Consider the following 12590-nt stretch of genomic DNA (forward strand, 5'->3'; position numbering starts at 1 on the left):
ACCTAAGGTCGTCAATGATGCCACAGCTTAAACTGCAATCTATTTTATCTGAAATTCAGGGCAAGGAACTACCTATGGTCTCATCAGCCCCCAGCTCTTTGGAAGAGTGGCAGTGAGTTAATCAGAGGTCGACTATGCTGACAGCTACCTTAACACATAAGATGATTTTGGTATAACGTGCTAATTGGAGACTTCTTAGTTCTCAAAATGTCAGTGGTCACAAAATTTTTTGGTATAAGACATATTATTTATTAAAACTGCCCCAAAAGTAATTTTAAATGACCTGGGATAACTATAACTGTACCTAAAATAAATAAAATCAGGATACAAATCTACATCTACATTTTAATGATTTCTAAAAAGTCCTAGATGGCATGCTATTAGTCTCCATTTCTATTGACGGGTTTTATACTGTTTCCAATATTAATCTACAAGTTTGAAACTTTTTGGAAGATTCAGGAAAAATTTAAGGGAAGGGAAGCTAAAATTCTTAAGTGCTTTATCTCATTAAAAATACTTATGGGGGGGCTTCCCTGGTGGCGCAGTGGTTGAGAGTCTGCCTGCGGATGCGGGGGACACGGGTTCGTGTCCCGGTCTGGGAGGATCCCACGTGCCGCGGAGCGGCTGGGCCCGTGAGCCATGGCCGCTGAGCCTGCGTGTCCGGAGCCTGTGCTCCGCAACGGGAGAGGCCACGGCAGTGAGAGGCCCGCGTACCGCAAAAAAAAAAAAAAAAAAAAAAAAAAAAAAAAACTTATGGGGGAGGCTTCCCTGGTGGCGCAGTGGTTGAGAGTCCGCCTGCTGATGCAGGGGACACAGGTTTGTGCCCCGGTCCGGGAGGATCCCACATGCCGTGGAGCGGCTGGGCCTGTGAGCCATGGCCGCTGAGCCTGCGTGTCCGGAGCCTGTGCTCCACAACGGGAAAGGCCACAACAGTGAGAGGCCCGCGTACCACAAAAAACAAAAAACAAAAACTTATGGGGACTTCCCTGGTGGTCCAGTGGTTAAGACTCCACGCTTCTACTGCAGGGGGCAGGGGTTCGATCCCTGGTTGGGGAACTAAGATCCCACATGCCGTGTGGCACAGCCAAAAAATTAAATAAAACAAAACAAAACTAAGGAAAAGTGACATATGGTAAGGTTATATCTCCTCAATAAATTCAATATCATACAGGAAAATTTATTTCTAGGTAAAGAGGGAAAAGCTCTTAAGACAATGTCAGCCATGTTGTATTATATGAGATAATTTATAATCACAATGGATTATAAAAACTATGGTTTCAAAAGTTAAGCTCAAAGTAACTACACTAATTTGAAAATTAAAGAGTTTTGTTCTCAATATATATTTTATTTCTTGAATTTCCTTTATATAGTTATACATGAACTCCTTTCTTTTCTTATGTTAGAAATGAAGGATTTTTATCTATCAGAATTATAACTAAGCTTTTCACCATTTGAATCTGAGTTAGAAAAAGTACACTTTAGCTACTTGCTCAAGATACTGTCTGTAAAAGCAGAAACTATGACCACTTTGAATTTTCTGTTACCTCTGACCCCCAGGCAGTAAGTACCTGCTTCAACACTGTTCTTATTCACAATGCAGACCATTAACTCCGGTCCTAAACCCACCCACAACCCGTGGCCCATAGCTTCACTGAAACTGTCTCTGGCTCCCTCCTCAGGGCTTGAACGCTGCTGAGGAACTTCACTAGACCTGTTCTGCGACAAGTCCATGTGTCTAATCTAGTAATCACTCTTATTGGTACCTGGCAAATCTGTCAAGTGATGTCCTGGAGTCAGTCAGTACCTGCCTAGAAAGTCAAATGTTAAATATTCAGGAATATTGTGAGCTGGTTGGTGGCTTGAAATCAGCCATGTGGGAATATTTACACCTCAGAATTTATAACAAACATTACAAATCAGGGCTTCCTGCCCCCTCTCAAACATGGTTTACCAGTACAACACTCTAATTCTTTGGTTCACTTTCACTCTTATTGTTTCAACTCTTGCCTATTTTCCTGAAGAGTCCAACTTTAAGCTTTCTCTATGCCAAAATCCATTTTGAAAATCATAGACATTAGAATGCCCAAGTCAACCCTCCCATTTTATCTGGTTCTCAGGAAACTGAGAACTAGAAAATTAAGTGACTTCCCAAGGTTTCCACAGCTAATCAATGGCTAAGTCACTTGGTTTTTAGTTGTGTTCCATCCGCTCTGTTACTAGACAACTTACCTCATCTACTTTACTGTCATTCATAATAAAATTCTCCACTGACTTTTCCCTCACTTTGATTTCCTCTACAGCTATCCTTCTCATAATCGTTTCTCCAAGGAAGAGCCAATTTTATTCCTCTGTTAAGACTAATCTTGCTTTCTATATTCTTGTTCTTTAAAGTATGGTCTCCTCTATCTTTACTCTTTTATTCTCAACCTAAATTCTTTGTTTACAGATGCAGAAGACACTGTCTCAAGAATTTCTCCTTCAATTTCCATCCTATTGCACCCATCAATTATCTTCTAATCGTGATATATAATAGCTTTTTCATTAGCTTAGCATGCTTAGCCATTCTGTAGCTTGACACTGTTTTTCCTCTTATTATCTCCCTTCCTTCTTTCATTCTTTTTACCAGGCATTTTCCTTTTGCATTCTAAATAAGGAGAGATGTAAGAGCCAGTCTTCATCCTGATTCTCTTTTCACTGAAAGTATGACTTCCTTGACAGGGCCTCTCTGTCCTAGCCTACTAGGCCCCAAAATAACCTCTAGAATAGCTCTCACTTTTGGCCTTCCTCAAATCTGTTGATCACAACGTCATCGTAGGCACCAATTCTTTCTGACCTCAAGTCTGGATTTCTGTAACAGGCCAGAAAGTAAATATCCTAGGCTTTGCAGGCCATATAGTGTGTCACAACTACTCAGCTCTGTCATCGTAGCACGGCCATAGACATTATGCAAACAAGTGAGCACAGCTGTGTTCCAATAAAACTTTATTTACAAAACAGACGGCTGGCCAACTCATACTTCTTTCTCATTATCAGATTGTGACATCACTCTTTTGATAGAAACGAAATCCTTTCATGTCCCTTCACTGTCTATAGAATAATGTCTCCAAGGCTTAGACGAAGTTCTAACTCTCCAGACTCATGCTGGACCCTTTGGCAACATAAACTCTTCGTCCCTGAACACATCTCACACACACTCTGCATTTTCTACCACACTCCCTAATCCCCCTATTTACACAAAGTGCATGACTTCCTACAAAGCTTACCACTCAAGACCCAGCCAAAAAGCTTCTTGGACCTCTTTAGATAATAGCCACTGATCATCCCTACTTGGAACTTGTAGTGGGGCTAGCTTTATGGTGCTATTTCACTTTTTCTGAATTTATATCATCTTCCCATCTGGAATATATAACATTTGAGAAAAAAGACTATATATTTTTTAGTCTTGTATCACCAATTAGAACGAAGCCTAAAGTTATCAGAGGCTGAGGACCAACTTAAAAAGTTGTTCAGGGCTTCCCTGGTGGCGCAGTGGTTGAGAGTCCACCTGCCGATGCAGGGGACGCGGGTTCATGCCCCGGTCCGGGAGGATCCCACATGCCGCGGAGCGGCTGGGCCCGTCAGCCATGGCCGCTGAGCCTGCGCGTCCGGAGCCTGTGCTCCGCAACGGGAGAGGCCACAACAGTTAGAGGCCCGCGTACCACACACACACACACAAAAATGTTGTTCAATGAATGTGCAGGAAAAGTTCCTTAAAGAGTAAGAATTTCCTCATAAGTAAATAAACCTTACCCTGCAATTGGTGGCCAACCCTTTTTCTCAATGCAAGGGAAGATATGTAAGACCTTCCTTTCATGGCAGCCAAGATTTTCTTTTTCTTTCCTATAGTCTTTCTGACATCTCCCACTTCTCTGGACTCAGGCTAGTCACGCCGGGAAGGCCCTTTCTTCTCATCCTGACATAATCCAAAGTTTATGTTCCTGTCAAGATCTGAATTGCTATTTTCTTAAAAAAGACTTCTCTGAGTCTCTAATCAAAAGTAGAAATTTCTTTTGATTAGATAAAATGTGAGTATAACTGAATAAAAATGTAGACATGTTATTTATGGTACCCTATATATAGAATTATACTATATTTTTCAAAATACTTATATCTTATCAATGGTACTTACTAAATGATAAATATATGCATATATATATATATCCATCCAAAATATACATTGGAAATTTTGCATAAAATTTCTTACTTGACTGCCCTATCACAGAGAGTTCACTGTCAGATGTTGATATTCTCCCATTTCCTTATCTATGATTAAAGGAGAAAGAGGAAAGTGGACACATTAATATAGTACTAGGGCTAAAAATTTGATTTCAGAACAGAAAGCTGAGAATCACTGCTCCTTAAACAGCCCTGTTTGCTTTTGTGGAATGCCATTAATAGACTATTAGAAAGCTCATATGTGGAGGTTGGAATTCAATTAAAAAAATTGTGAAACTTGGGAATTACTTTTTTAATAATTCAATGAAACCAACCTTCAATGGAATCTATTTATAACTGTAGTTTATTGGAAAATTATAATATTTGAGCTATTACAATTGAGGCAGCCTTTTCTTAACCTCTTATATCTTAGGTGTGCCAGTCATCCAATATAGAACAGAAGAACATAATCAAATTAGATTAATTAGTAGATTAAAAAGCACATCTCCAAACAGAATGACAGTTTGCATAACTGCAAATAGCATTTCGTGGATTGCAAAGGGTCCAACACTGCATGAACTCTTCGGGAGAGAAAACAGAGAAAAAGGGTTAATTTCACAGTCATGCAGTAAAGTTAGGTTTCCAACAAATATTGAACCAACTTACTCTCTATTGAGAGTTCCAACACAGGGGACAGCATGCAAAAGGAAAAAAAGAAAAAAAAGAAAAACACACAAATTAGTCGCCATCAATGCCAAGTTCCTGTATGGAATAAAAACACTTAGAAAATAAAAGTGACAAATGTTTTTCAAAGTTTTACGATAAACTCAAAATAGTTTTTAAAACAAGAGTTAAATGAATAGTATGGGATAAGAGTATGTGATTTTCCTATACTTCTCTCTCATCTTCTTGCCAAGGAAATTTAAAAACAAAAAACAAACAAAAACTCTCTTCTTTTCCAGACCATACTATTGTTGAGGCTCAACTTCTGGAAAAAATCTGAGACTAATAGACACCTGCCAAAATTTCTGTACAGTGCAAACATTTGCTTCTAAAGCACAGTATCTAGCATTTTTCTTTTATCTTTTTTTTTTCCTCTTCAGAAGCAATGCATTCACAAGTTAAATTATTTCTGTGAAGGCTTGGAATAATTACTATTGTTTGGAGGTAAAAAGTAACTATACCACAACTTTTAATTTTCCCCAGGTAAGATGTATGTTTTGGCCTCCTGATCCTAAGACTGCAGACACTCTTCAGGAGACCAGATATGTCCTTCTAAGCAGGGCACTCAACTGTGTTGCATTTTAGTAGCCACTGATTGAATTCCTACTCCAGATGTTCAAGACTTCAAGAGGTAGGACTAAACAGACCATAAAATGTGAAATCAAACCATGCACTTTAGTGAAGGTGGCTCTTTTCAAGTAGGTCCTTCAGAGTCAAATGTCAGAATCACAGGGGATAGCTTTTGGCATCTGACACTCCTTACATTTGAAGGAAAAAATGGGTCTAGAGCAATCAAAATAAAAATCTTCTCTGAATTCCTTAATTTTTCAAACTTATTTATTTTTTAAAAACTTATATAGTGCTTGGTGTGTTGTAAGGGCTTTACATATATTAACTCATTTAATCATCATCGCAATCTTATTAACTCTATTTTACAGATTAAGAAACCAAGGCACACACTGCTAATAAGTGATGGAGGCAGAATTTGAACCCAAGCAATCTAGCTCCACTACCCATAGTTGTTATCACTGTATTGCACTGCCTCTCTTAGAAAAATATTTAGAGGTTTTACAGAGTCATACACTGTGATTGTATGCGTAGTATCTGAAAGTTTAAAAAGTTTATTTATCAAGTTATGGACATCAAATAATTTCAGCTTGTGAACTATTTACCAACCACATTACTCCTGTCCCAGGAAAAAACCCAGCATCTATTTCAACTGTATTCAGAAGTTGAAATAGAAGCTCTTTTCTAGCCCTTCCTTTCTGGGATGTGTATTGGAGCTCACCTGATATTTCAGCTGGACTCAGATGCTTACTCTAACACATATAAGAGAAACATTCTGGGGGTTGGAGGTGATCCTAGATGAAAGGAGATGGGGCTGCTGCTCACACCCTGGTTCTCTAAGTAACCTGTTGGGGACAGCAGGTGGTCTCAATCATGTTGGGGAGAAGTAAGGACAGCTTCCAGTTAACATGGAAGCCAGCTACTATTCAGAAGCTGTTAACACAGCTTTAAGTTGACTTCAACTTAAAAGGACATGGGAGGGCTTCCCTGGTGGCACAGTGGTTGAGAGTCCGCCTGCCGATACAGGGGACACGGGTTCGTGCCCCGGTCCGGGAAGATCCCACATGCTGCGGAGCGGCTGGGCCCGTGAGCCATGGCCGCTGAGCCTGCGCTCCGCAACAGGAGAGGCTACAAAAGTGAGAGGCCCGCGTACCGCAAAAAAAAAAAAAAAAAAAGGACATGGGAAAACCCACCCAACCAACCTCAAGGCATGAGGTGTCTCCTAAACACTACGGCCCATTCTGGGGTCAAGGCTTCAGATGATTTCTGCCCTGTGAGTTTCAGGATAGTTAAGGTTACAGATAAGTGATTCCAATTCAGAGTGGAGAGCTAACCCACACTTGAGGAAGAAAAGAGAAGTCTCTTTGATGGCCTATTTCAAGGCTATGAGGAAAAGCACGTGGCACATTTGGGGAAATGAACGTAGTTTCCAGGATTGAGAGTGACAGTGAGAAGGGAATGACAAGCAAAAATGATAGGCTTTGTTTGAATATTTTCTTGAGGGTAATGAGTAGTCACTGAAGGGTTTTAAGTTAGTAGAGAAGATTTACCTTTTAGAAAGGTTATTCAAATATGCAGCGTGGAAGAGAATTTAGGGATAGGAGGTGGGGAGGAGGTGCAGCTGGCCAAAGATGATTGTGCCCTGAATTAGCAGTGAGAATGGAAATGTTTAGAAGGTTGAATCAATTAGGACTGAGTAAATTTCTAGAATAATGCCCAAATTCTTCACTTGAGCAATGAGAGGATAGTGGTTTCATCTAATGAGATAAAGCAATGCAGGAGGAAAAGTAGTTTTGAGGTTTAAGATGAGCAAAAGGCATGTAACTAAGTAAGTGCAGGAGAACAATGTGGGCTGGAAGTACCATATGAGAGTCATTAGGATAAAGTGGGTGACTTAAGCTTCAGATAAGGTACAGAAGTGAAAGAGGAGGGCCTAAGGCAATGCTCTAAGCAACACCAATGTAAGTAAAACAAGCAGAGAGATAAGTGTCTGAAAAGAGAGGGTGTCTACTGTGAGGAAGACTGGATCAGGCACAACAGAAAACACCCCTCTTCCACCTCTCCCACATCCCTTTCCTTAAAGTGTCAGAAAAGATACGCTGGATAAACTCACAACAAGGTTGAAAAATAAAAAGGGATGTCAAGCAGCAAACTGAAATTTATGAAAAATTCCTGGTGGCCAAGCAGATGAGATCACGTTAGCAAAAAACAGAGTACATGTTTATGTGGCTACCAACAGCTTCACGGTAAGACCTCCTGCCATTTCCATAGAAGAAAAGGTAGAAAGAATGGGCTTATGTGCGGTTAACTTTGCCAGTTTGGAGACAGGAAATGGGAGTTTCTGCTGGATGGCTTCTATCTTCTTGGTAAGCTAAGAGGCCAGGACATATGCTTGGGGCATGAGATGGGTGGAGAGGTGAACAGGGATGGAGTTCTGAGGAAAGACTATCTGACACAGTCTCTGTGGAGGACAGAAGAAAAAAACTAGAGGAAGAGGAAAGGCAGCACTGGGCTTTTAGACAAAAATCACAGATCAGAAATGGAGAATGGCACAATATACAGGAGTAACAGGGCTGATTTCACCCAGCAGGGGCCAGTACATTGTTTCCCTTCAACAGTCTTAACTTCCAACCAGTGGCATGAGCATGAGCAGAGGTTCTTGAACATATTTCTATTTTAGTGTCAATGACCAGAGTTGACTGTATAGAGCAGGGGTCGGGAAACTATGGTCTCAGAGCTAAAAATGGTTTTACCTTTAAAAAAAATTTTTTTTAATCAAAAGAAAAGGCTATTTCGTGACAGAAAATTTTATGAAAATAAAAATTTCAATGTTCATAAGTAAAGTTTTATGGCAACCCAGCCATGGCCATTTGTTTAGATATTGTCTATAGGTACCTTTGTGCTATAATGGCAGAGTTCAGTAGTTCTGACAGAGATCATTATGGCCCACAAAGCTACAAATATTTACTACCTGGCCCTTTATAGGGAAAAACAAACAAACAAAAAAGGCCAACTCTTGATAGAGAACAAAATTTTACTTGGAAAGAAAAGAAAGCATCAAGAACAGCTGCTTGATCCAATGATTGGACTGTTAGTACTTTATAAAATTAAAAAGGGGGGGATATCTACTATTTTAATAATATAAGGATATGATGCAAAAGCTCAAATCAAACCCTGATATTTTTAACTCAGCACAGTATGGTGATATATCCAGTTTATTCTTTTTTTGTGTGTGTGTGTGTTACGCGGGCCTCTCACTGCTGTGGCCTCTCCCGCTGCAGAGCACAGGCTCCGGATGCGCAGGCTCAGTGGCCATGGCTCACGGGCCCAGCCGCTCCGCGGCATGTGGGGTCTTCCCGGACCGGGGCACCAACCCGTGTCCCCTGCATCGGCAGGCGGACTCTCAACCACTGCGCCACCAGGGAAGCCCCTATCCAGTTTATTCTTAATGAATTACATTACTGGTAGAGTCCCTGATGGACAATCACCAAACAAAAGCTAAACAAAAACGAATTAAAAATAATCTTCCCTTTACATGTGTATTCACTGAATTAACCAAAAAAACAAAACAAAACAAACAAAGCCAATGGATCAATAAGAATTGTATGTTCTTATAAAATCCCACAGGAAAAAAAAAAGTCTTCTCTCGGAAGGATTGTGGCTGGTTCTCTGCATCTACTAAGGGAGGCCAAACATCTGTGCTTTCACCAACATCAAACTTGGTTTTCCTACTTGATCTTCAAGAGACTTTTTTTTAACTTTTGACATTCACTTTATTTAAAAAATTTTTTCTTCAAGAGACTTTTTAAAAAAGTGTTTCTCTTTATTACTGTGCAAATCCTAGGATCCAACTAAATTGCATTATTGTCCTAACAAAAAATTAAAAACTGTGACTTCAAGAAATAATCTAGCCTTACACTCTCATACCTTCCAGCAGAGATGAATTATATTACTTTTGAAGATGTTTTAAAACTCTATTTTTAAAAGTTGTAGAGATTATTAATTAAAACATCATTTAATAAAACAGGTCCACCCAGATCATAATTGTCTTGTCCTTTGGCTCATACTGCTAACAAAAAATGTCAACAGCTAATTTGTTCAGGATTTACAGAAATTTTTCCATTAAAGCAATTCCTACAGCTGTAATTAGTGGTAGCAATATCAGTATAAAATGGTATGGTTATCTACAAGCTCAGTTTGAAAGTTATAAACTTAGTGTACTTTAATCTTTGTCTTTAATGGGATCTTGCATTCTTGGATAAAATAAATATACCTTCTGATAAAAGGATAATCTTTAGAAGTTAAAGTACAAGCAATTTATAATTCTTAGCTGGATTTCAGTTTATGTATAGAGTAGGATTTTAGTATCTTTAAGTAGTGTCACAAGTAATGAAAATATTGAAAACAGAAAAAAAAATGAGGGGGAAATGACATGTGCAACAATAAAGTGAAGACAATTAAAAAAAACAATAAAGTGAAATTTGTTAATATCTTTCTTATGATTTCCCTTCCACATCTCCCTCTCACTCAGGTTAGAAATTCTCATGTAGACACCTGGTGTCCTAAAGGAAGATACTGAATAAAGTTTCACCATTGTCAAACACACTGCTGAAAACAGAATAAATGAGTCCATTTTACAACAAAATTTTACATTTTAAAGCAAAATTTCACAGTATACATGCAGACTATGCAAAAGTACTTAAATACATTTTAATCCACATTAAAAACTAAACAAAGTTCTGATGATTTTTATGAACTATTTCAATATATGAAATGCTTCTTTTATATTACTAACAAACTATGGGTGAAGCCATATTTTGTGCTTTTTGTTATTTAATGGCAATTCTTTTCTACAAAATTGCTCTTTTAAGAATATATTTATGTTAATAGAGAAGGAAACTGAATAAAAAGTTGGCAAATTTTTTCAACTTACCCCAATTATTTCCTTTACAAATAGTAAAATGTTTTTAGAAATACAAATACTCACCCTAAGTGTATAAGAGTTTTGCATGTTACTATATATTCTTCAGTTTATAGTCTTAGATAATCTCTCTTTGGAGAAGCTTAAACAGTTACTAGAGAGCAATTTCTAAATTAAGTATGATATCAAATACTCAATTTCAATTATGTTTGAAAAGGTCATTGCCATTTTAGAGCAATAACAAAGCAAAAATGGCTTATAGTTTTTTGTTATTATTCACTTCTTTTTTGGGGCAATACAATAATGACACCTTATAGGAGTAATCTTAAATACTAAAACATACCTTGCCATGAGGATCAGCAAACATTCTTGTGAAAATTTCACATAATCTTTTCAGTTCAACTCGACTGTCAAAATAATAAAGTGGAATTAATATCTTGCTGTAGGAAGAAGTCATTTAAAAGCGACCTTACGGGGACTTCCCTAGTGGCGCAGTGGTTAAGAACCCACCTGCCAATGTAGGGGACACGGGTTTGAGCCCTGGTCTGGGAAGATCCCACATGTCGCAGAGCAACTAAGCCCGTGCGCCACAACTACTGAGCCTGCGCTCTAGAGCCTGAGAGCCACAACTACTGAAGCCCGCTCGCCTAGAGCCCGTGCTCTGCAACAAGAGAAGCCACTCCAGCGAGAAGCCCGCACACTACAATTAAGGGTAGCCCCCGCTCGCCACAACTAGAGAAAGCAGTGTGCAGCAACGAAGACCGAACACAGCCTTAAAAAAAAAAAAAAAAAAAAAAAGTGATCTTACATATAACTGGGCTTCTTAAAAAAAAAAAAAAAGCTAAAAAAAATCATCCCTCCTAAATGAAAAATTAGTGGGATTTACTAGTCAGGGCTAAATACAAATTTATCAAATGCAACAATAATTCTGTAGTAACAGACACTATTTTAAAGGTTGAAAGTTATATGAAAAGAAATACAACTGTACTTCATTAATGTAAGCACAACAGAGGAAAGTATACAGATGACATTCCCAGCACATGAATCTTATCCTTTTAAATGCTATGATGTTTTCTTAAATTTTGCCACCTGAGGGCTAAAATCTTTCTAAACTATGACTATTTCCTTGCCATTTAAAATGATATACTGAACCTAATACTAATCTAATCTTGATGGGGTTGGGAACAACAGTATGATGCTTTATTGTAGTGATTCACGAACTGTGACATGAAAGCATTAATATATATTAGGAAGTTTATAGATAAACACTTATTTTAAATTATATAGTTCTAATACTTCCCAAAATAAACAGCTAGTAAATCAAACTCTGAGTGTGGTGGAAAATAGTGGGCCACTTCCTGACTTGATACCTGAAATCAAACTTATGAATTTTCTAAAACTATGTTCTTAAAGGGATAGACCATAGAGATTTAAAACATTACACAGATAAAAAACAATAAAGAGGGGCTTCCCTGGTAGCGCAGTGGTTAAGAATCCGCCTGCCAATGCAGGGGACATGGGTTCAAGCCCTGGCCCGGGAAGATCCCACATTTCGCAGAGCAACGAAGCCCGCGTGCCACAACTACTGAGCCCGCGTGCCACAACTACTGAGCCCGCGTGCCACAACTACTGAAGCCTGCGCACCTAGAGCCCGTGCTCCATGACAAGAGAAGCTACCACGATGAGAAGCCCACGCACCACAACAAAGAGTAGCCCCCTCTTGCCACAACTAGAGAAAGTCCACACACAGCAATGAAGACCCAACGCAGATGAAAATAAAATAAATAAAATACATTAAAAAAAATAAAGAATTTAGAGAGGAAAAGCAAGCAAAAGCCATTAGGAAAGGAAACCGAATCAAACCCAACTAAAAACCAATATAAACTTTTTTTTTTTAACTTTATTTATTTTTTGGCCACACCACACAGTATGGGGGATTTAGTTCCCCGACCAGGGATCAAACCCACACCCACTGCAGTGCAAGCGTGGAGTCTTAACCACTGGACCACCAGGGAAGTCCCTAAATTTCTGTTCTTAGAGAAATTCACTCCAAATCCATTTCATACTATACCAAGATCCAAATATTACACAAACATCAAGAATATACCTTCATTTCCAAATGAGCATAAATATTCTTTCATCTCACTGAAAAACTTATCAGGAATGAATTTTAATAATGAGTCAG

At 38.7% G+C, this 12590-nt stretch overlaps 1 protein-coding gene across 10 annotated transcripts in view; it reads right to left on the minus strand.

Annotated features, from left to right (window-relative positions):
• Positions 1-12590, minus strand: part of CLASP2 (cytoplasmic linker associated protein 2) — a 184512-nt gene that overhangs the window by 34713 nt on the left and 137209 nt on the right. For all 10 annotated transcript variants that reach the window (XM_082662814.1, XM_082662815.1, XM_082662812.1 and 7 more), the window contains one exon: positions 10749-10812. In XM_082662814.1, the coding sequence (XP_082518940.1) occupies positions 10749-10812 (64 nt within the window). The remainder of the gene's footprint in view (positions 1-10748; positions 10813-12590) is intronic.

The sequence above is a fragment of the Grampus griseus genome (assembly GCF_964374135.1).
Source record: "Grampus griseus genome assembly, chromosome: 10".
Classification (NCBI taxonomy): Eukaryota; Metazoa; Chordata; class Mammalia; order Artiodactyla; family Delphinidae; genus Grampus; species Grampus griseus.